Here is a 24,217-nt window from a genome sequence, read left to right on the forward strand (position 1 = left end):
CAACTTTTTTTTCAGGGTTTATAGGAAACTGGCTTTGCTCTTTGGGATGTGACAGTGTCCTGTCCCATTTGTCGAAGATCTAGATTGTCCAAAGGTCCTGCCCTGGAGGATGTTGGGAAGAGGACACAAGGGGAGACATCTGGTGTGCCCTTCCAAGTGTCTGGGGAGCACACAATCCTGCCAGTAGCAGCGTCAGCAGGGACTGGCAGTATGGGCAGGTGACAATGGGAAAGGCATACTGCCTTCAGGAATCTAAGGCATGTGATGGATATGCAGTTGAAATAGGGAGGGTCACAACCCTACACTCCAGAGTGGGGATGAACAGGACACCCTGTCCCTTGGTGTCTAGGGCAAATGCAGTACAGCATTCGAAGGTCTGGGTAAACATATGGCCCTGCCATTGGCAGTCAGACAGCACCTGGCCTTGTTCTTTAGAGTTGAAGACACAGTCCAGGCGGAGGAGCCTTGGTTAATTCTCTCATTCCTCAGATATATATTGATGACGTACTAAACGTCAAACACATTTCAGGCTCCCAGGACACAGCATCTTCTCTGCTTCCAGGACACAGCTTCTTCTCTGCTTCCTAACGGGGAAGGTGACAACCAATTGAATCATCACAAACAGGTGTGACATTGTTCTAAGAAGTGTGGCATGTTCTCTGTCCAGTTAAAGAGCTTGCTACACTTCCACAGCTTTGTAAATTCACTCTCCGTGATAACTGGGAATCAAATTGCTTGGTTCTTCTAAAAAGACTTGCCGGAAGAAATTGACTTCTTCGGAGGTGAGCTGGAAATATGAAGAGTATGTATAGAGTCTCCAGATTGGGTGCCGGAACACGCAACAGAGCAGAACAGACTAGGATGGGGAACAGGAATTAAGAGTCCCGAACTCCTCCTTCCAAAGAAAGGCCAAGGAAGGGACCCCAGGTGGTCCAGCCTTCTGTCTGGCAGCAGGCAGGGTGTAGGATTTTGGAGGAAGGGGCTTCTGGTTGAGGCCCAGTTTATGTGCAAGACTTTGGGAACCAGCTTGGATTTTGTCTCCAAAACTTGGAAAGGTAGAATGATTTCCCATCTGCCTTTGTGGGCGGGACTCCAGAAAGAACCGCTTCTTGATTGGTCTGGGTAGCCCACGGAGGCCTGGACTTTGAGAAGAGGAAAGAACGGCCCCGCGCGATGCGTTTGGGGCCTGAGGTAAGAGTAGCTGGGGTGGGCGTGTCCTCAAGTTACGCTCCTTCTGGTTGGCTGAGATTGGGTGGGCGGAACCTTTGGAGGGCGGGCTGTGGGCGGTGTTCGGGCTTCGAAGACTGAGTGGAACTTCCGCTCCGAGCTGCAGAGGGTTTGTTTCCAACTGCGCGCCGATTTCAAACTGCTCTGCGGGTCTCAGCGGCGTGAATTTGAGGCTGCAGGTAGTTCAGGGCCACCTCACCGACCGGCCCGAGTCGGGTCCCGCGCTACAGGCCGCTCCTTGCTTTCGTAACTTCAGGCAAGCCTCGGCCGAGGACGTGGTGGTGGTGCACGGACTGCGCACGGCCCTTGGCAAAGCGAGCCGCGGCGTCTTCAAGGTGAGGCCCCCGGGGGTTGGCCCCTGGGGTGAGACGCTGGGTCTCGGGTTCCGTCATATTTTCCTGGGGGCGGGGGCCGGAAGCAGTCGGCAGGTGAGCTGCAGTCGCTTTTTCTGCGTGAGATATCACTAGCCAAGCTCACCGCAGCTTTACCTGCCTCTGCAGGACACCACCCAAGATGAGCTTCTGTCTGCCGTCTTGACCGCAGTTCTCCAGGACGTAAAGCTGAGGCCTGAGCAGTTGGGGGACATCTCGTTAGGGGAGTGCACCACCCAGGCCCTGCGCAGGGGCCTCCAGGTCTTCTCATCCCTCCAAAGTCCTGCTTCCATGCCTCTAGTCCCCTAGTTGTCACTGAAGGGAACTATGGAGTCCACTGACTTCAATATGATCTCCTGAGAGCCAGTCTACATCTATTTCAACCCTAAACACTTTAAACCTCCTCCACGTGCATTCATTCTACTTAATGAGTACTCTACTTAATGAGGAAAGTAAGGATCCCAAGTGCAGAAATTCTAGCACCTGAGGGTACCAGGAGGCTTGAGACCAGGGTACTCTATGCACCCTAGATCCTGTCTATTCCAGGACAGAGATGAGGGAACGTCAAAAACATCAAGTTCAGCACTGATTTACAAATGGAGAGAGTGGGGGCTATGCATTTGCAACAGAGTTAGAAATTGAACATGAGGCCTCAACCTGTGTTCCCACCCAGTTTCCCACTCCTACACCTCTTCCCTTGAAATGAATAAAAGATAATACAGGACACTGTGTGCCTCACTTAGGTTGGAACTCACTATTTTTCTTCTGTAGTGACAGCAGGGCCTGGAGAGAGGACACTCAGGGAAGTGTACATTTTCAGAATCTCATTTCCTTTGCCTAAGGGCCAACACTATTGGACTTCAAGGTTTGCATTGCTCTTTCCCTCATGTATTCCATGTAATGTGGAAGGGCAGGTCACCTGCCCAGCCTGTGCTGATTTTGAAGAGTAGGGTGCATGGGCAAGTGAGCTTGGGACCTTCCAGCACAGGGGTCCATATATGATCTGAACAGGCTGTTGTGTCTGGCTCCCCCTGCTGCAGACCCTGAAATTCCAGAGCCTCAGAGGAGCCTGCCAAGGGCTAACAATTCTGAAGAACGATCTGAAATGTCCTCTCTTTAATACTTACAACTGTTGACTCTAGATAAAGGCATTTTCCCCTGAATAGGAAATGTGCTTCAGCCTGGAGGTGGAGCCATCATGGCCCAGATTGCCTAGTTTCTGAGGTAATCTTTTCTACTTCTAGCTCTGTGTTGGTCATTGTAATTCTTGAGTGGGTCCTGGCTCCGGGACTTGGCCTGTGGCAAGTGGAGATGAGGTTGGACACCAGATGTCAAAAAATGTCACGGCAACCAGAGTGCTTGGGATCCTAGTCTTTGGACCCAACCTTTCCCCTACATTGGGGAGAGGGGTGTTTCTTTGCTGAGAGCCAAGACACTCCACTTCTGGGAGTGGAGCAAAGGTTCTCTGTGGACTAATTATAGCCAAAATTGACTTTTGCTTTAAACTAGACTCTATCTTCCTTTGACAGGTAAATGACCACATGAACACCCTGAATGGTGACATTGCTTCTTTTGCTAGTTGAGCAAGCTGGGAACTCCAGATCCATCTCATCAGCAGAGTCTGGGAGATGGAGAGGACTCTGGGTCAGCTCCCCAAGAGGAGCCCTGATCGTCTCTTTCTGGAGAGTGAATAGAATATGAAAAACTATGTGGTTACTAGGAAGGGTAGGGATGGACGCTGGCCTCATATTTTGAGATATGGCTTTTGCTATGGTGGCCTATCCCAAGAACAAGCCCACTGCTCTGTTCTCTGGGGGAAACAGAGATAGGTAGTTGTCACTGTTGAATCTTCAGAGGGAGAAAAAGATCCTCACGGCCCAAATGGACTTCTCTACCTTGGATTGGATTGAGGAGAAACATAGGATGGAAGATCATATGCTTGTGTTGGTCCTGAGGAGCATGCACCTGTAGAGACAGCATATGGATCTGACCTGATATGGGTGCCTGGCTACTAGATATTTTTGTGACCTTTGATGGGAGCAGTCACATGGCCCAGGAGCACAGACTTGCTTTCCATGAGAGCCTGGCAGTGCAGGGGTTTGACTGTGCCTTTCATTTTGTGTTTCAGTGGCATCCCAGAGACTGTGCCTCTGTCCACCATCAACAGATAGTGCTCATCAGGGCTGTAGGCAGTGGCCAACATAGCTGATAAGTTGGGACTGGGTGGTGCTCTTGACCAGGCCTGGGCTTTCTGCCCCTGACCACTAGGGACAGTGATATTGCTATCTCCTGGACCAGCAGTAAGCATTTCTGAGAGGACTCTGAGCACAGAAAAAATTCAGGAGCTTCCCTCGCCACTGCTCCAAGCTCTTCAGGACACTCCTGTGTCCTGTTTCTGGGGCTGGGCTGAGAGGCACCTAGAGAGCAGGTGGGACAGGGGCTCTGCTGCTCCTAAGACAGACAGACCTTGGTCAAGGATGGCTATGAAATGCTTTTGTTGCAGGTGGTATCAGAAATGGGTTTTATGACATTGGCAAGGCCTGTGGGTAAGAATTTCTTTCTGCCAGAGCTCCTTAACCAATGGTGACAATCAAACTAATTTCCCTCTGCTCAGTTCTTTGAGGCCATGATTTGATGACCATTCCCTGGTTCCTTTAGGCAGCTAAAGGTATGGATCCCTCTAGATGCAGCCTAGGAATGGCCCCTAATTCTGTCTGCTCAGCAAAAGCTCCCACAGATAAAGTGGCCTGTAAGCATTCTGTCTTGGAAATCTGTCAGGCTGGAAAGTGGACAGCAGGTTGGAAAAATATAGCACTTGGACTCTCTGAGATAATTTGCAGTTTCAGTTTATGCCAGGGATAGTTTTCCATATATTACTTTTTGCTTTCCTAGGGTGTTTGTCCCCTTATTCCTACCTTGGTACACAGGTAGAAATATCTGCCAGCTTCTGAGGGACATGTTCAGATCTTGGTGATTTCCCACTGTCACCTTTACCCATATCATGGCTCTGTCTTTGCTTGCAACAAATGGCAGTGTCTACAGATTTGGGCAGAGATGCTCGGGCTATTCAGGCAGGGTGAGGGAGGCTGTGGCAGCCTTGGAGGGGACAAGCCTTAGTTATTACATGCTTCTGTTTGCCTTTTAGATCCTCTATAGAATGTTTATTGATAGGAAGCATCACTGGTCTCAGGCCAGATCCTAGATGACCTTCACTTGTTTAGCCTGACCTATGTCTTAGTTGTTAGATAGCCAAAGACCACCGAGATCCGGGCAAGGGCCAAACCCAGACTGCCTCTTGATGTCTCTGGTTTCCTGTCTTACTGGGGAAGTGTAGGTGTGGGTAATTTGAAGCATTAGTCTTCATGAGTTTCTTATGGGCATCTGATTCCCCAGCAGCTTAAGCACTGTGTTGCTGGGGTACCAAGGTTTGGGGCTGGGAGGATTTCCACATCACAACTCAACCATCTACTAGACTCTATGGACTGTTGCCTAGCACTTTCTAATAGGGAATGAGCTCTGGTGCAAGACTGCCTAAATCGGGATTCAGGCTGGGTTCCATCCACTTATGACCTCAGTGTCCTCCTCTATAAAAGGGGATCTGTAGCTCAGCTGTGTATTGATTCATAACAGGATTAAATGGAGTCTTTAACTAAAACCAGCAGGTGTTTATCATGTGACTGATGCTTTTTGAAGTGCCCTCTTGAGTTCAGCCTAGTGCTTTGACACTGGATCGAGATCACCTGTTATCTTTTTTGAGGCCTTTGCCTCCCTTCTCCTCTCAGAGACCTCTACCCTGGCCATATCCCCATCTTCTCAGCCTGTTACACCTCCCTGCCTGTACAGCTCAGGTTGGCTTTCAATGTGAGCTTTGTACAGACTTGTCTTTTCTCCTCTACATTTGTGGGCCCTGGGCTTACTGGATGTGTTTCCTGTACTGTGGGGGGATACTAGAATGCTTTTCTCAGGAGCTGCCAATTGACTGGTTCAAAAGTACAGAGGTGCCTGTCCCTGGGAGTACTTTGCTCTATCCTGGGGTAAAGGTAGAAATAGGGCTCAGCAACACCCCAGCTCTGTTTTGCTGGCAAGTGGCTCCCAGACAGTGCACTGCACTTCCCACATCTTGCCAAGTGTCCAGCCATTGCTACTGGAACCCTAGCTGGTTTGACTCACCTCAGTTTCCTCCTTCTAGGGTGGAGTTTATGTCAATGGGTTGGAATTTGAACCCTGGAAACATTGCTTCCTATGTGAAGGAGAACAAGAAGGCCAGAGACTGCCTGATCCCCTGGGGTGAGTGCCCATCCTCAGCTCCTCCTCATCTCTAGCAATGCCAACCCTCTTCCTCTCTCCTTTGGATGATATTGAGCATGGAACTCAATGCTGCTATGATTTCCTGTCCCTGAGGCCCTTGAGTCTTCTGTTTCCACATATAGCCCATTTTATCATACCCCCTCTGAGTGCTTAATCATGAGTAGGACAATGACAGCCCATCTCCTGAAACCATGGGATCCTAGAATGTTGACTGCGGGGAGCTTCTGATCCCTGAACATGCTGGTGAGGGACCTTGGGGCCTGTCACATGCAACCTGTGATGTGTGCTGCATCAGTCCAGCACCTTGGTCAGCAGCCAGTGCCACTGAGCTGGGGCCATCTGCAGGGCCTGTGGGCAGGGAGGCCTGGTTCCCATGGATGTACGAGGAGGTTGAGGCTTGGATTGTATCTTGGAATTGACCACATATAGTACCTCCATGGGCAACCTGGAGACCTTAGTAGAAGCTGGACATAGGGAGCCCCAACAAACCCCTTGAATCTCTTCAGCTGAAGCAACTCACCAGGGAGCACGCTCTCTTCTGCTCTGCCCTGCATGCAGCCTACCCTCCCTCTTGGAAGAGAGTCTGGCCAGCAGGATGACTCCCTATCTATTCCATGCCCATGCTGGGGAAAAGAGTGCCACCTCTAGAATACTTACTATTGTCTCTGTGGCATGGACCAGCCCTCCCCACCTTTAGTCCCATGGGCCTAGTGTAAAACCACAGTGTTACAGCCTGGCCTTGGCCCCCAAACCATCTCCAATTAGTGTGCTGTTTGTGTCCTAGGATAACCTCGGAGAACGTGGCTGAGTGGTTTGGCGTTTCAAGGGAGAAACAAGACACCTTTGCCGTGGCCTCCCAGCAGAAGTGAGTGTTGCTGGGGTGGGACCTTGAAAGAGCTAGAGGGTGAGACTATGAGGCCATGCTGAGTGTTCCGAGATGGACTTGTCCCAAGGGTACAGCTGTGAATGAGGGTTTTGCAAGCCTCATACCTCCCAGGTGGGAACAGAGAGGGCGCAGTACCATTCTGAACTGGTGGCCATTCACTGTCCCAGACTGACTGTTGATGTTGAGTCTGAGTGCCTTCTCCCTACCTAAGCTTCAGTTCCACCTCTGTTCTTTGAAACGTAAGGAGGGCCATGACTCCAACCTGACTCTGGCTTAGGGACTGGACTTGGTATCCAGAGGCTTCCTGGAGGCTTGGAGTGTGAGGACAGTGATTCTGTGGACTAGACACATGAGCTTCTGGAGTAGGCCTGGGTTTGAACTGATGTCACAAAAACGTCAGGCTTAGCCTCTGGGCAACAGCAAGCTAGATCAGCCAGTATTGACCATAGAGGGAAGGGACAGAAAAGATGTTGTGCCTGGTCCAGGTGGGTTTCTCCAAGAGAGGGACTGTTAGCCTCTTGGGTCAGGTTGCCTTGTGGGCTTTGCTGGAAGCTCTGGGTTCCTACTATTGAAATGCCCCTAGGTGGTGTAGTTTGCATAGGGCTGCAAGGGTAACCCTAAACTACCTCAGGGTTCAACTGTTTGAATTGGAAAAGACATAACAGAAATTAGGATGTGTCACTTTAGATTTGTGGAATCAGGAAAGGGTGAAATTCAGATGTTGGGGTCACCCTGGAAAGCTAGCAGAAGCCATCAGAAATGTTCCTGGGGCTCCAGCCTCAGACTAGCAGAGGCAACTGACAGGCTGAGTCTTGGGCAAAGGGCTCTAAGAAGCAAAACCACCTGCAAGCTCCCTTCTCCTGAGTTTGGAATCAGCCAGGATGTGGACACCTGGGTTGATAGCAAAGGAGGCTCTGGATGGCCACAGCAAGGCTCCCTCTCCACAGGGCAGGGTTGTCCTCAGGACCTCTAGACAGTCTCTCCGATGTCCCCTAGGACCAGACATGTCCCTGAATTTAGCAGGCTGAGGTTGCATGTCTGCCACAATGGGCCAGAGTGAGGACAGGAGGGAGGGAGCTCCAGGAGAGCCTGGCTGCCTGCTGCTGGCAGGGCAACAAGAGCCCAGAGCAAGGGCTGTTTCCATGCTGAGATTGTGCCTGTGACCACCACCATCCATGATGACAAGGGCATCAAGAGGAGCATCACTGGGTCCCAGGATGAGGGAATCTGCCCCAACATCACCATGGAGGGCCTGGCCAAACTGAAGCCTGCTTTCAAGGATGGCGGGTCCACCAGGGACTGCTACCAGGCTGGCTGTTCTGCTCTGGAGTCTAGGGCAGACCAGGTCCTTTGGCAACCCCTGGTGGCAGCCTGGGTTGATAGCAAAGAAGACTCTGGATGGCCCCAGACATCCTCCCCAGGGCAGCATTTCCTGAGGACCTCTAGCCAGTCCCTCAGATGTCCCGTAGGACCAGACATGTCCCCAGATTTAGTAGGCTAAAGTTGCCTGTCTGCCACAGTGGGCTGGTTCTCCTCTGCCCTGCCCTGATCCCTCCTCACCCCAACTCTTTCTCCCTAGGAAACTCTAGCCAGGTGAGCGATGGGGCAGCTGCCATCCTCTTGGCCCGGAGGTCCAAGACAGAAGAGTTGGGCCTCCCCATCCTCGGGGTCCTGAGGCCCTATGCAGGTTGGAGTCCCCCCCTGATGTCATGGGCATTGGACCTACATATGCCATCCCTGCAGCCTTGGAGAATGCAGGTCAGGTGGCTCCTTCAGACCCTAGACCTGGGTCCCCTCATGCCCTGGGCTGGGGGTGAGTACTGGGGATAGAACTGCAGGTGCTGCAGAGTGAAGTTGGGGTGGGCTGGCATTCCATACCCAAGGCCTTTGTGACCTGTAGCTGAGACCCACTCACCTGTCTGATGTGACAGCACACTAGGCAATTATGGGCCTGTGCATGGGTGGAGGTCTGAGAAGACCTGGATGCCTGCCCATGGGTATCATTTAGTAGGCTAAAGTTGCATGTCTGCCACAGTGGGCTGGTTCTCCTCTGCTCTGATCCTCCTCACCCAAACTCTTTCTCCCTAGGAAACTCTAGCCAGGTGAGTGATGAGGCAGCTGCTGCCCTGCTGGCCTGGAGGATGCCTGCCCAGGTCTGAACCTCACCTCCAGGGCTGATAATGATGTGGACATCTTTGAGATCAGTGAGGCCAGGTGAATCTTAGTCTTCCCATTGCCTGGTCCCTGGGCACCTAGTGGGAGCCAGTGGACAAGCCATGCAGGGGAGGGGGTCAGCATATCCAGGTGGTTTACTGTGTGGAAAATCTAGGAATTCCCCCCTGAGAAGGTGAACCCTCTGGGAGGAGCGGTGGCCCTGGGCTGCACTGGGGCATGACAGGACATCAGCTGCTGAATGAGCTAAAGTGCTGTGGGAAGAGGTAAGGCTGTTCCCCTTGGGGTGTCATGGGGGATGCCGAGCTGGGGCTTCAAAGGGTGGTAGCTTGGGGACGTCAATATGTACTTTGAACGGGGCATATAGGGAATGATCTCTATTGTCCCTGAGGGTCAGCCTTGAAAGGGCTTCTGGCCTACAGAGTGCAGCTGCCACTGTGATGCCAAGGTGCGTAGTCGGGGGACTGAATATCCAAGATCTGGTCTTCTGGTTTTTTGTATCCTCTGGTCAGAGGGTTAGGCCTCTGCCCAGAGTGCCTGTGCCCAGCCAACATAGTTCCCTTTCCCAGGGCGTATGGAGTGGTGTCCATGTGCATTGGCACTGGGATGGGAGCCGCTGCTGTCTTTGAATACCCTGTGAACTGAGTCCCTGGCTCAAGGTACTACCCAGATGGCCCTACTCTGGCAGCCAGAGAGTGGCTCTTGGGAAGCGAATCCACGTGGGACATTCAGTCACTGGTGGTGGGAACAAATCAAGGCACTTTAAATAATTTGGAAACTGTGAACATGGATGACACAGTACAGGAGTGGGCAGGGTGTTGGGCCTTACCACAAGGCCCTCTCTAGCTGGGCCAAAGTCATTGTGGGTCACCCAGCCCACAAGGCCCCCATGTAAATCCTAGGAAACTGTGGCCTCATGAATGAGGAGGGGACAATGGTATAATCAATCATATGTTATCTTGGTGGGTGTGTGTTTTCCCTGGGGGACTTCTGTTCTCTTCATCTGAGTCTGAACTGCTATGATCTCCACATTGGTGTGGCCTCTTTTGTGTCAGCTTTGGGGACTTACAATGTAGTGCCTAAGGCAAGACCTTTGCCTCAGAGTGGGTGGGGGTCCTCCATCCCAAGAGCTGTTTAGAAATCCTCAGTCCATGTCCCTGCCCCGCACACCTGTTCATCAACCTGTGCCATCTCGTTCCTTAAGCTAAGTCTGGGGCTAAGGGGTGGGGTGAGCCTCAGAGCTGGTGAGTTTCCATGAATGTCTCATCGTAAGAGCCTTGGCCCCGGAGCCTCAGGGTACAGGACTTCTCTCCCAGCATGCCTTCGACCACCATCGTGGATTCATACAGCTCATTGCTCCTGTGGAAGAGGAGGGGCTGAGATCTGCAGGGCCTCCCAGCCCTGTGGATAGTGCCAGAAGGTGGGGAGGAGCTGTACCTGGGAGTGAAGAACACCTCAAGTGTGATGGAGGTTGGGGGCGCATTGGTGGGTCGTGCCTCCAGCAACCCACTGCTTGGGGAGACAACAAAGTCTTTAGCCTCCTTGGTGGCACTCTGATGACCTGCATCAAGGGGAAGGGAAGACACACATGGGCACAGGCAGCTCTGTGTTTTGTCCTGGAAGCCTTTACTTGTCTCAGGTCAGCCCATCCTCTCAAGATTCACCTCTGGTCTTGCCAATGCCACAGGACAGGGAAACCTGGGGTCACAGGTTTAGAGGACTGCCTGTCTCTAGAAATTCCAAGTGATATGAGCACAAGATGCCAGTCTAAAGGGACAGGATACACAGATACAGGGAGAGAGAGGTTTTACCCAGCCCCACCTGGGAACAGTGAGCAGGTGTGAGGCCCAACATACCCATCAGCACAGCCCAGTAGCTCCGGCAGCTGCTGAGGTTCATCAGGTAGATCTCCCGGGATGTCTGCTGGTTCACAAAGCAGGTTCCAAAGTCCACCCAGCTGCTGGACAACTGCAGCTCAGGCACAGTCACAATGGCCCGCAGGGGCACAACCTGGGGAACAGATTTTGACTTAATGGGAATGGAGTGACCTTGCCCAGTATAGTGGGGTCTGAGCCAGGGTCACTGGATCACATGGAACCCTGATGCCCCATGAGCACCAACGCTTCTGAGCAGAGCAGTGGTAGCAGCACAGTGGGCAGCAGGGGGCTGGCACTGTCATCATAAGCCAGGAGTTGCTGGTGAGATTCTGCACAGCGACAGGCCAGAACAGCGCCCTCTGCTGTCCTTTCCATTGGTGCCAGCCTTGCTCCCATGGAGGTCAGCCTCTTTCCTTCACTCTTCCTCCCTCCCCAGTCTTCAGTCTCAGATCCTGGGCCATCCTGCCTCAGCCCCTCCACCCATGCCCTGCCTGCCAGAGCACCTTAGCAGCCCCAGCAGCTACTCCGCTCTGGGCAGCAGTGCTCCAGCTCCCCTGCTTTGCCTCTGTTCCTTCTTACACCTGACCCACAGCCCCAGTTCAGCTCCCTGCTCCCCTCTGTTCCACATCATGGCCCATGACCTCCTGGCCAGTGGAGCCCCATGGAGCCTGAGCGTCATCCTTCACAACTGTCTCAGGTGCTCATGTCCCACCCACTCGTCCATTTTCTTGACCTGACTATGTGGTTTCCCTTCACAGCCTTCACCTGTCACCTCTTCCAGGGAGCCTTCCCTCATTTCCCATCCTCCAGCCCCTCACCTGACTCAGCTCCTGAAACAGGTGAGGATGAGGACTCTCCTTGCACAGGGCCTCTTCCAGGCAGACTGTGTCCCCAGGACAGGGGCCAGGACTCCTCATATGAAGGCCCTGCCTGGTGATATCTTCCTCACTCTAGGGAATAACTCTCAGCTAGTCCTACTCTCCCCCCGTCTCAAGGAGCCCTCCTGGGACTAGCCTGTGTGGTCTGATTGGTGAACTCCAGGAGCAGATCCTGAGTAAACACCATCTCTTTCTCTCCACTTGTGCTCTGTTGGATATCCACTCCAGGTAGCATCTGGTCGGTCGGGAGCTTCTGGTAGGAGAGCAGCTCCAGGGAGAGTGAGAAGGACACATCCACCTGTATGGACATGAACAGGCGCTGGCTCCCCCATCTGGAGCTGTATCCTGCTCCCCCAAGCCTCTGAAGGCCCAGTAAGTCCCTGCAGCCTACAGGGCCCAGACTGACCCAGGCTTCCCAACAAACAGCTCCACAGCATCCCTCCCTGGCACATCTATTCCCTGTACCAGTGCTGTGCCCAGCACCCAGTTGGTGCCCTCCACAGTCAGAGGCTAGAGTAGAAAGACAATAAGCAAACTGCCCTTGATCAGAGCTGGGTTCTGGCCATCCGTAGGCCAAGGAATGACTCTGCCTTTATCCTGAGGATAGTGAGGGGCATGTAATGGGTTTGAAGCAGGGGTGTGTCCAAGTCAGCTTTGCCTTCCACAAGGTCACTCTGGCTGCTAGTGGGAGGTGGCTGCGACCGAACTTAGGCCAACAGGATGGGGCTTGGACTCCTGGCTCCCAGATAGTTCCATGTGCTAGCTCATAAGCATCGACTGAGGCATTTGTTCTTGGGTCTTAGCTGAGATCGTGACATCTCTGAAAATAGAGCCCGAGAGCTTGTATGTTTAACAAGATTTCTAAAGGCCACTGATGTACTGCTAGGCTTGGAAATAATTGTTATAGAACAAGACATGCATGTAGAGGTGTGGACAAGTGAGAAGCACCAAGAGTTAGGGGCATCCATGGGGCTTGGCAGTTGGTTCGAGGAGGAGGAGGAGACAGAGCTCTGATCTAGGCACTAGGGGGCAGGTAGTATTTGCTGAGATGAGAAGGCACATGTTTGGAGCAGGACAGGGTCTGGAGGGTTATGGGGAATTCAGTTTTACAGTTTGAGTTTGGGTCTAAAACTGAGGGGAGAGTTCTGGTCCAGAGCCAGATGCCTGAGCATCATCTACACACAGAGGGTGAGGGGCAGTGCCACCATGTGATGTCTTTTCCCTGGGAGCCATGGGGCCTCCTCCAAGCTGCCCGAGGGTTTTAAATACCTAACCCCAGAGTCTCTTGGGGGAATCCTGGAGCCCCGGCAAAAGGGACCTCTAGCTGTGCTCTGGTCTCCCCTTCTCCCCTCCATGTAGCCCCAGAAGGAGGAACCAAGGCAGAATGATATAGGAGCTCACCCACCATTCTGCAGATCTGTGTCTGGCTCCTCTACCTCTGGGAGAAGGTTCTTGGGGGGCACAAACCCTTGAGTGAGGGCATATGAGAAGGAAGGGAGTCTGAGTGTGAAGAGGAGGAGGAACGCATGGGCCCCCACCAGGCAGTGGGGGTGGCCTGGGTGAGTCTGTAGAACTTGTGTGGCCGGTGCACTCTGACCAGTCCCTCCACACATGTGAAAGCCCCCTGTGCAGAGAGTGTGTGCCTGGGATGGTGTGCAGGTGCTGTCTGGGCAGTGTGAGCATGTACAGAGAGACCAGAGCCACGCACCCCTCTACTGACCAGCATGTTCTCCTGTGGCCGGAGCTCCATCTGCTTGCCCCTTGGGGCCGTCTCCTCAGACTCGTGCTCCTGGCCAGAGCCAGCTCTGTGGTCCCAAGGAGCCTGGCCTTGAGAAACAAAGAAGGGCCTGGAGACCAGAAGCCAGAAGTACTGTGGTATTTCTGTAGTGTTGATCAGCTTCAGGTGGCGGGTGGTCAGCAGCTCACTCAGCACCTGGGTGGCCACAGAAGAGGGGAGCTGGGGTTCATCTCACCCTCTCAGTCCTGTGGCTCTGGGGAGGGGATTCAGGACAGAAGGCCTGTGCCCCAGCAGGGCCTTTAGGTACCTTGGAGGTTCAGGTCAATTGGCAGGGCCAGGGGTGGGGAAGCAGCACTTACTGCAGAGCAGGGCTGCTCGGGGATGAGGTCGCTGGCCTGGCACCAGAACTCCAAGCTGCCGCTGCTGTCCAGCTCCACGCTTAGTCTGCCCAGCGATAGACACTGCTGGGGCAGCCAGGCATCTGGGGCCTCCTGGCTGTCCCCTCTGCTCACTTGGTCTCTAGCCAGCCTTTCTTCTGGGCTTCCCTGCTGGGTTCTCCTCCCCTCAGCCCCCAGCAGGAGGTGGGTCAGCCTGGGTGGGAGCTTTCTCATGGAGTGTTCTACTCTAGGAGCCCAAGAATTAGTTTTGTCCTTTGACTCCAATAACCCTGACTGGCCTCACCAGAGACGGTGAGGGTGTCCCCATAGGGGGATGGAGAGGGGACCACCCAGCACTCACTGCGCACGCCTCACATGCCCATGCAGGTCCAGTCTCAGGGGTTCCACAGCAAAGTGCTGTAGGCGACGCCTCCTCCCGGGAATCTCTCTTTCTACCTACAGAGCCCAATCAACCGTTGATCACCCTGGTGGTCCCTGGACTGAACAGCACTGTGCCACCCAGGAGAGAGGCAGTGGCTATGGTCCCCACCCCAGGACGTTCACCTCATTGTCCAAGCTCATGAAACCCAGGGCGTAGCCAGTACACTCCACCTTCTGCTGGATGTCGGAGCTGAGCACCGGAGGTGTGAAGGAGATGTAGATGGTGCTACTTCCCCCAGCAGGGACCACCTGCCATGAACACAGCAGCCTCAGCACTGCCCTGTGCCTGCTGGGAGGCCTGGGCAGACCCCCAGAGACAGGTCCACCTGGACTCACTCACCACCTGCTGGGGTCTGATATAGTAGGGGAGGTTGGAGGGCACCCCCTCATGCTCCTGCAGGACAACTGAGATGATCTGCGCTGCAGCCCTGTTGCTGGCATTAGAGTAGGCCTCTACCTGTCACCAAGAGTAGCTGAAGCTTATACAGGCTCAGCAGGCCCCTGGGCTGTATCTCAGCAACCCTGAGTGGCCAGCTCCCCTGCCCCCACAGCCCTGCTCACTGGAAAAGAAGCTGCATGGCTGGACTCGGACACGCTGGAGGGGCTTGGGGACCAGGGTAAGCTGCTGCTCTCAGGGGTCTCAGGGTACATGATCTCATTTCCGGCTTGATCCCGCAGTGGGAAGGGTGGTCCATAAAACACTAGCAGGTCCACCAGCTTATCCTCCTTATCTTCTGGAACATAGGTGACCCAGTCTAGGCGAATGTCTAGGGCACATATAGGGAGAGGGCAAGGAATAAGGGAGGCGCCAATGGTCTCCTTGGGGCCTCCACCTTTCTGTTCTCCCATGCCCATGGTGGAGGCGGACTCCTGTCTTTCTAATGCCACCTTCAGGCAATTCTTGTTTTAAAAAAATAGCCTTTACAGACTTATGCCATCCAGTCCAATCATCTGAAGCCTTCATGACCACACTTCCAGCTCCACCTGTATGACACTCCGCTCTCACCATGGCTTCCTCTCTCTCTGGCCTGTTTGCTGTCAGGATGGGCCCTCCAACCCCCGTGTCCTCTACCTTCTCTCCCTCCGTCTCTCAGCCTATGTTTGCTGTTACTTCCTTCCCCGGCCAGGTTAGTCTTTGGGGGCCTCCATTCAGCCTCTGCCTTGCTGGCAACCTCATGTCTTCCTTTGCTCCCCCATCCTCCCACTCACCTAGCCCAGCCCTCAATGAACTGCACTGCACCGTTCTCTTGGACACCATGGAGAAAGTCTCTAAGCTAAAGAGATCGCCACTTCTGTAGATTTGTCCCCAACCTAAACTGGGTCCCCACATTGCCTTCCTTCCCAACCATGACAATATCAAGTTGTCCCTAACGCCTCCATCTGCATCCCTGATGCCCTACCTCATCTCCCAGAAGTTCCCTGAAGACCTGTTCCCACATTACATGTCTATCTGCCTCTGTCCCATCCTCCCCTCCTCCTGCCTTCAGGCCTACTCCTGACCCCCTTTCTTAGGGGCCTGCCATGTCCAGTACCCCCTCTCTTCTGTATAAACCAAACTCATCAGCACTGAGCCACATCCCCAGCCCTATTTTGTATTTTATTTAGATACAGGGTCTCACTGAGTTGCTTAGCACCTTGCTCTTGCTGAGACTGGCTTTGCACTCACGATCCTCCTGCCTCAGCCTCTTGAGTTGCTGGGATTACAGGCGTGCGCCACTGTGCCCAGCTCTACATCTTGCTATTTTTTGACAGCACTGAAACAAGTTCAGGTCCACCATCATGAACAAGCTTCCCTCTGGCAGCCCCCCTCCTCCCCTTCACCGAAAGCTGATAAGACCAATTACCCACACTGCCACCTCCTCCCTCTCATCTCTCACCCGTTCCCCATTAGCATTTGATTTATTAGAACTTATAATGCTAGACACTGGGCTGGGCCCTGGTGAATACCCAGTGGACACACACCCAAGGCTCCTGATCTTGTTTCTTATGTTTACTATCAACTTAGCACCTGCCTCTTACCAAGAACACCACAACTCTGAAGTCCAGTGGACAATCTTCCAGGTAGAAATAGAGAAATGTGCACGTGATTATGAGCCCAAGGAAAGGGAGGAACCACCAGAGGGAAGGGAAGCTGAAAAGAAAGCCCAAAGTAAAGAGGGAAGATAGACAAAGGCCACAAAAAAAAGGAACTGAAAAACAAATAACAAAGCAAAATAAATCTTAAAATGAGATGGAAGAATTATATGGATTGACTGACTTTTCCCATTCAAACATTGAGAATGTCAGGGTGTTTTGAAAAAAAAAAAACACCTCAGCTGTCTACTGTTCACCAGAAACAAAGTCATAAAGGGTGACAATGGAAGAGTGGGCAAGGAAACCCCAGGTAAATGCCAATGAGAAGACACCAAGGAGAGCAAAAGAAAGTAACATGGAATTTAGCCAGCAGCGTTCCATAAAGGAGTCAGAGGAACAATACAAATGACAAGACTCAATTTGAGAAGAATATCCAGTGTCTAAATGCACCAACCAATATAGCAGCTAAAAGCATAAAGAAAAACAACTGTGAATACAAGGAGACATTGACTTAGAATGTGGGGAGAGGAGAGACTGCCAACACTTCCAGAACTGCAGAGATCTGTCCTAGAGCAGGGCCCTCTCCTGCGGCTATGCCTTCCTGAGATTGCCTGGGCAGCTTAGCTATGATAGTGCCAAGTCCTGCCACCTGACACGGACTCATTCTGCCCAGGGGGGTCAACCTGGGGATGCCTCACACACTCCCCAGGGGACTCACTGAGGCCAGGCTGATCCTGCTATCTCCCTCAAGTCTCTGAGCTGCCCATAGCTCTTCTGGTGGCACAGAATACTCTTTGTCATCACTCACTGCCCCAAGCAATGCTGGCTTATTTTCCCTCCAGACTCGGCCTAAGTGCCCCTCCTTGGGGATATGCAGGCCCCTTGATCCTCAGGCACTAGCCTCCATGCACAGTCACACCCACAGGACGGGGCCCTAGGCAGAGACCCTGCTGTCTTGTGCCTTTTGTATCCCCAACTTCTTGCTCAGATCCTGGATAGAGTGCAGGTCCTGCCGGCTGAAGGAATGAGCAACGGGGTCCCCTGGAAGTAGCCCTAGGCCTAGCAACCCTGATGACAGCAAGGCTCTGTGGCTCCTTTGATACTGGGAGACCCAAGGCTAGGCAAGAGCAGATCCCGTCCTCGATGATGGGAGAGGCACTCTCTGGCAACCCTGGACTGCCATGGTCAACTCTCCCTCTTGATCCCTCTGGACCTCCCCTGGTAACCACGGGCCCCCACATCCTGTTCGGGGCCATCAGCTTCCAAGAGCACCTCCCCAATTTATCTCACAATCATCTCACCACAGGGACTGGAGTTATTCAGGCGAAGTTTCCGTGTGATTGTGTCTCCTCCAGAGACCTGGGTCCCAAACCTGGAGGCAAGAGATGGGGTTGAACAAGCCACAGCCGGCATACACCTGGCAGGCAGGGATACTGCAGAGAGAAGTGTGAGATAAGGACCAGGAGGTCCACAGTGGTTGTCCTCACCTTGGTGACACTGAGACCCAGGGCTGGAGGCCTTCCCTGTGCACTGGTTGAGGGCCTGTAACCTGGGGCAGCTCACTGCTCTGAGAATCCATTCCCTGTCCCCTGAATTATGCTGATCCCAGCTCATCTGTGTGAACAGCCCCAGGTCTGGTACTGACCTTGAGTTACACGGACTACTCACTACTTCTGCCCCTTACCCCAAAGTCCCTCAGAGACCCAAAAGTGGTGGCCACGTCTCCTAAGGCCTCTTTTCCCCCAGGAATAACCTAACCTGGGACCCCTTGTAGGTGGCACCAGGTAGCTTTAGGCCATATGGAGAACACTGAGGTAGATGGGAAGCCCAAGCTGGAGGTTGGAGAGTTTGGGGAGCCACCAGGGAGCAGAGGATGAGGGCAAGGGTGGGGCACCTGATGATGGGCTCCTTCTGTGACTTGTCAGCCTTGTAAGAGGTGGTCCGCTGGGAGCTGATGGGGCAGCCCACCACTGCCATGTGCACTGGGATGACTGCTGGTGGCAGGTCTCCCACCTGCAAATACACCCTTTGTCACCCCTGTTACCAGCTGCCCCTGCATTCCCTCCAACCACCTTAAGCACCCCACAGCTTGGTCCTGGCTTGGCCCAGCCTCATTTCCCACTGACTCCTTCTCCAGACAGCCCCAGCCTGGGCTCTGCCAGCCTCCATCTGCACAAATCTGTTAACTTTTAAAGGGGAAAAAAACCTTATTATTCTTCTCTGTTACTTAAAAGTAATAAATGCTTATTTCTGGGGAAAAAACTTAGTGTACTAATCACCCATAATTCTCCCCCTGCTGGACTCACTGCCGCCATCTTAGCATGTATCCGTCCACCCTTCCTTTGTGTCCATTAAGACAGATACAGGTGGGCAGCACGCCAGACAGGTTGTTCTTTAATAACCTTCTTTTCTCTTAATGATATAATTTTACTAAAACAGATTCATGATATCATAGGCTAGGCTTTACAGAATTCCACTGTAGGGAAGCAGCCCAACGGCTTATCCAGTCTTTTATAGATGGACACAAATCCATATTTGTTTCCTCCCTGCCATTACCAATAATGCTGAAAAGAAAAGCAGCCTATTGTGAAGTCATTTGTACATAATCTACAGATGTGTTCTTGGAGACCCTTTAAATTTGTTTTTTTTTTTTTAAGAGAGTGAGAGAGGGGAGAGAGAGAGAATTTTTTTTAATATTTATTTTTTAGTTCTCGGCGGACACATCTTTGTTGGTATGTGGTGCTGAGGATCGAACCCGGGTCGCACGCATGCCAGGCGAGCACACTACCGCTTGAGCCACATCCCCAGCCCGAGACCCTTTAAATTTGGACATGGCACAGCTCCAAGTGCTCCCAAAGGCCAGAGGCATTCCCTACCTCTGGACCCACCGGGCTAAGATGTTCCCTTTCCCCATACCTCACCAATAGCTTTCAAACCTTGCTAATCTGACACAAACCAGTATTTTGTGGTTATTGTACTTTACATTTATTTAACTACTAGTGATGACATTTTTTTATATAAGTATTAGCTATTTGGACTTGTCTTTCTTTGAATCACCTATTCAAACCCTTTGCTACTTGCAATACTTTATTTTCCCCTTACTGTTATTTAGTAACTATTATGTATTAACATAAGCGACCATTTGTCATACATGATACGAGCAACTTAAAGCAAATATCTACTATAATTAGCCTGATTAACTTACTAAAGAGTTCACAGAAATCTATGCAACAACAGAATGGTGTATAGGATAATGTACGTGTGTTTTACCCTGCCATGGTAAACCAGGGGTCTCCTTGCAGGCCTTATCTCCTGGCTGGTCATTGATTTCATCATTGTATCTCCCCTAGTATTAAGGACTGCACAGGAACCTGTACACAGTAGGAGCTCCATGTGTGCTGAGTGAAGGAGCAAATGAATGACCCATGGGGTAATAATGGAATGCACAGAAGGCTAGGCAAGGGAGGCTGTTATTCCCTCTATTTCTTACTCCCTTCTCTAGGTCTCGGGTCATGGCATAGCCTGCTAATTTCTGTCCTTACTGTGGTCCCAGCCCTGCACCTCAAGGGGAAAGTGCAGAAGGTTCTACTGCTCATGAGGACCCCTCCTGCCTAGAACATCCCAGCCTCCATCCCAGAGGTTGTGGCAGGTATCCCAGGATCAGTAGGCTCACCTTGTAACTTGGTGAGCTTTGAGAGGCTGAGGACTGGGTGTTGGAGAAAGGGAAGTCAGAGGGGTGTGCCCGCCTGTGTGTCCTTACCTTGCAAATAAGGCTGTCCCAGTACTCGCCCCACATGTTGGCACAGCCTGTGATATCAATGCTCAGCTGCTGGAAAGCCCCCAGCACACCCTTGGAAGTGTGGGGGAAGAATGCAACTCCTCTCCCATAAGATAACATGCTTTCCATAAAATCTGGGGGAGAATCAGGAATGAGGGCTCAGGAGCCTGGGGTTGAGAGTGAGGTCCAAACCCTCAGGAGTTACCAATGCACTCCCCCTGACCAGCCACCCCACAGCCTCTCTGTGGTCAGGAGGCTAGCTCAGGTACCAGTAGCTTGGGGTCCTGCCTGGCTAACTCTCTTCTCTCCCGAGAGTCCAGAGCTCATCAACAGCCCTCCTTTATGAGCCACTATGCAGCCCAAATCAAGTTCAGGCCCTGTGCATGAGGTTATGCCCTACCAAGGAAATGACCTCATTCAAGAGTAGGAGATTGTCATGTGAAAAGCCATGGCCATCTTGAGGACCTAGCTAGGAAAGACACTGAAAAGGAGGTCTCCAGTCCTGGTTTTCTTCTCTGGCAGCTGCTGGCCCACATCCTCAGAAGGCCAGGTGAAACTCCACTCTGGCCAGGCATCAGCCCGCAGCCCTCACCCCCCACCCTGGTGGCTCTTACCCAGCTGCTCTTTTTTGGCCAAATGCTCTCGGATCCGCGCTGACTTTAGCAGGGCAGGAGGCAAGTCGGGGCTTTATAAATAGAGGCAACAAAAACCCAAAAAACAAAAAACTTGGCATCAAAACAGCTAAGCCTTTCCCAGGACCTGAGCCATGCCCCCATGGAAAACAGTATTGCATCCAGCAGAGGAAGGTGGCACTGCCTGCTTCTCCCAGGGAAAAGCTGGTCAGGTCTCTTCTTCACCTTTTTCTCTGGTCTTTGCCCCCACTACACCTCTATCATCCAAAGTATCCCCAGCTGCAGGCCACTCCCCAAGTCATACAGATCATCCCCTAAGAAATCCAGGAGGGCTCTAGGGCAGGGATCCCTTGTCCCAGGCTGTGCCCTAGTTACCTAGGATGCAAACCCATCCCAATGTTCCCTCTCTTGCCCAAACTTCTGCAACAGACCGATTTCCAGTGCACCCTGCCGACCTCTGTCCAGTGCTGGATGCACACTAACCCTTTGGAGCAGAGAGCTGATGGATTATCCACTGCTTATGACTCTCCCTCCTGCACATGGCAGTGGTTTTAAGAGATGAGGCAGTGAGGTCTCACACAGGTGTGTGCTGGCAAACTGCCTCCAAAAAAGATGTCCTAAAATGTAGTTTGGGCCAATATCTGTGGTGCAGTGTTCCATGTCTTGCTTCTACCCTTGACCAGTGTCTCCGCTGACCTTTTGTCTTCCCTCCTGGACATCCTCCCCAGCTCACTTCTCCGCGTCAGCCCAGCCACACCATTCAATGTCCCCAGAAACTCCCCATTCTTGAGTCATCACTCCCACATCTTTGCCTGGTTCTTTCTATCCATAGAAACTTCTCCCTCATTCACGGGCCTCTCCTGCCTCATCTCAAAAGCCTGCCATGTCAGCAGGCCAGGCTGAGGAGGAGGGGGCACATCCCAGCCTTTCCCACAGGCTCAGTCAATATTGAAGAAGTGAGTAGCAAAAAGCCATCTCCTGTTTCCCTATATCTCCCTGCAAAGTCACAGATGCCCCCTTCTACACCAGTCAGCCTCTTGCCACCTAAGCCACAAAGGGGGTAAACTCCACCCACGCACACCCACCCTGGGGACAGCCTCCAAAGGAAACAAGACTTACAGGCTGATGCTTTTGCTCAGGCTGTTTGGGGGGCTCCCAAAGTAGTCAAAATTGAGAGTGAAAGAGGTCTGCATTGGGGAGCAATTGGTCAGAATGATCTGGCCATTCACACGGGTCCTCAGTGGCACCATTGATCCAAAGTCTAGGTGGAGCTCCTCCAGGTGGCCCGGCCACTGCTTTGTCCTGAAAACATTGCCCCATGTCCATGGGCGCTATGTTATCTGCAGTCTTTGGAGCTACTCAGGGAACCACCCTAGGTAGGGGTGCAGGAGCTGCCCAGAAACCTGGCTTCATCTTCGACTCCCTCCTCATGGAACTGGAACCCCAGACCCCGCCTTCCTGTCTGCCCACCATGCTAACAGAGGCCTGGAACTCTGTTAGGCAGTCCCTGGCTAGGGGCAGACTGGCATGTCTCTAGGTTACTGGGCCTCATATGGGAAAGCCCAAGGAGCCTATAGACCTGGACACACAGAGGATAGGGGTGGGGTAAAGGGTCTACTCCTGCAGAAGCAAGTGGTCAGGGCCCATCACAACTCTATGGCCTCTTCCCGGTGGTAGGAATCAGCTGGGAGTGGACTCTCAGTACATTGCCAGTTCTTTGTAAAGCTGCTCCCACCCTGGGCTCACCTGATATCAGAGCCCTCCACGGAGACAGTGATGGTCACTTCCAGTCCCTGGGGCTTCCCAGAGATACCTAGGGCCAGTGGCTTTTTCATTCCTGACACATAACAAGGAAGAGCCAGATCCGTCAATTCTTCCTACAAGAAAACCCATCCAGGGCTCAGTCAGACCCAGGGCTTCAGAGGTGGGTCCAGATGGTCTTCCACAGCAGAGGTGGTTTCTGTGAGTGGCCCAACATGAAGGCCTTGACCTTTGTCTGGACTCATCTCTAAGAAAGGGCTCTTGAGTGCTTTTAGTAAGCCCAGCCGGTAGGCCCACATCCTGTCCCCAGAGGCCTGGCCCCATCCCCAAGGTTCATGCTGAGTCTTCCTGAAACATCTGTGCATGTCCATATAAAGGAAAACCTTTCAGAGTGACTTTTGGAGAGCTGCACATTCTTTATGATGCTGCTACTATAATAGACATCATGCCCTTCCTGAGTGGGATCTGCACCATGCTAAGCCTGGGTCTATCTCATCCTGAAGCTCAGGATCAGCTGTGTAGGAAAGCTCACTGTCCCATGTTTGCCAGCGAAAAACTGAGACCTGATTCTGCAAGTCTTTGCAAGGAAGAAATTATTTCCCCAACAAGAACCGTGCAGCAATATCCAACAATGCTCAAGCACTAATCATGTTCACCCAGATGGTCTCCCTCTGGGCCCCTCCAGAGAAAAGCTGTGCCTCCCCCGGGCTGACCCTGGCTACCAGTCACCTCCTCCAGCAGCATCTGGCACAGTGTCTGCCTTGAACAGCACCTCTGCCTTAGGTCTCTGGGCCAACTGGAAAGCTGGACCCCCCCCCCACCCCCCGCAGCCACAAAGAATGGTCTGGAGAAGGCTAAAGCTGGTGCCAAAAGGGCCAGAGGGTCTCAGAGAACATCCAGGCTGCTCCAGGCTCTCTGACCTTGTGTTCTTAGAAAGTTGGCCCAGCTTGAATGGGGATCCTACATCCAAATGCAAAAAATCCCTTCCCTACCCACAAGGACCAGGAGCCAGGGGCAGGACCTCCCTGAGGCACAAGCACAACCTGTTGACAGGTGTCTTAGTCACTCAGGTTCTCATATCACTGTACTCACCGTGGTATGCACGGTCAACTCCAAGTTGAGCAGGCGCTCCTCACTGGGGCCCAGCAGGCCACGTTTGGGAGAGACTGTTGCTGTGCAGAAGGCTGCTTGGTGCCCTAAGAGCTGGTGGACACACGGGTGGGCCTGTTGTGTGAGGCTCCCAGAGGAACCCGAGTCCAGACAGCATGATCACTGCTGGCTGAGACTCGGACCCACAGTAGGTCCCAAGGTTCCTTCTGTCCTCCCCAACCCTGGAGGGACTTCACCACCTGTCAGGGGGTTGCACGGACTAAATGAGCTACCCTGAGAGGCCCAGAGAGTTGGGGAGCAGAAGGCAATCGCCTTTGATATACAAGGATGTGGCTCCATCTTCCACAGATCTCAGAGCCATGGGGCAGAACCACAGTTGGGCTCCTGACAGCTGTGTGGACCAGCCACACACTCTGCTAACTGGAAGGCTCTGTGTTCACCAGAAACTCCTTCTCAGGCAGGAATTGGAATTCCCTAAAGGCAGGATCAAAGCCAGACCAGATGGGCCGCTCCTCTGAGGAGCCAAGCTTTTCTGGGCTCTATGGAGTTATGGACGGGCTGTGGTAGGGAGAGAGGCTGAACGGATGC

The 24,217-nt window shown here is 52.7% G+C and overlaps 1 protein-coding gene, 1 long non-coding RNA gene and 1 pseudogene across 3 annotated transcripts in view; 2 read left to right on the forward strand and 1 right to left on the reverse strand.

Annotated features, from left to right (window-relative positions):
- The first annotated feature begins 1,173 nt into the window (after positions 1–1,173).
- Positions 1,174–9,609, forward strand: LOC308643328 (3-ketoacyl-CoA thiolase B, peroxisomal-like; annotated as a pseudogene). The gene is made up of 13 exons: positions 1,174–1,191; positions 1,272–1,562; positions 1,728–1,821; positions 2,765–2,822; positions 3,727–3,821; positions 4,102–4,144; positions 5,788–5,889; positions 6,691–6,771; positions 7,903–8,108; positions 8,372–8,550; positions 8,881–8,894; positions 9,049–9,230; positions 9,534–9,609. The product of its transcript is annotated as a 3-ketoacyl-CoA thiolase B, peroxisomal-like (transcript).
- Positions 9,610–10,198: 589 nt separating this feature from the next.
- DLEC1 (DLEC1 cilia and flagella associated protein) overlaps positions 10,199–24,217 on the reverse strand; it is a gene marked incomplete at its 5' end in the record, with an annotated part of 49,121 nt that continues 35,102 nt past the window's right edge. Inside the window, 17 exon segments of the mRNA XM_081285308.1 lie at positions 10,199–10,323; positions 10,402–10,525; positions 10,821–10,974; positions 11,856–12,017; positions 13,440–13,652; positions 13,817–13,901; positions 14,196–14,290; positions 14,399–14,524; positions 14,616–14,732; positions 14,837–15,042; positions 17,650–17,720; positions 18,243–18,361; positions 20,109–20,260; positions 20,741–20,811; positions 21,878–22,060; positions 22,505–22,635; positions 23,612–23,722. Of these exon segments, the coding sequence (XP_081141434.1) occupies positions 10,200–10,323; positions 10,402–10,525; positions 10,821–10,974; positions 11,856–12,017; positions 13,440–13,652; positions 13,817–13,901; positions 14,196–14,290; positions 14,399–14,524; positions 14,616–14,732; positions 14,837–15,042; positions 17,650–17,720; positions 18,243–18,361; positions 20,109–20,260; positions 20,741–20,811; positions 21,878–22,060; positions 22,505–22,635; positions 23,612–23,722 (2,244 nt within the window). The 3' untranslated portion in view covers position 10,199.
- Positions 14,592–17,953, forward strand: LOC308644329. Its single transcript, XR_014020966.1, has 2 exons — positions 14,592–14,892; positions 16,281–17,953. It is a non-coding gene; the product is annotated as an uncharacterized lncRNA (long non-coding RNA).

This window comes from Spermophilus citellus (assembly GCF_964194105.1).
Source record: "Spermophilus citellus genome assembly, chromosome: 3".
Lineage (NCBI taxonomy): Eukaryota > Metazoa > Chordata > Mammalia > Rodentia > Sciuridae > Spermophilus > Spermophilus citellus.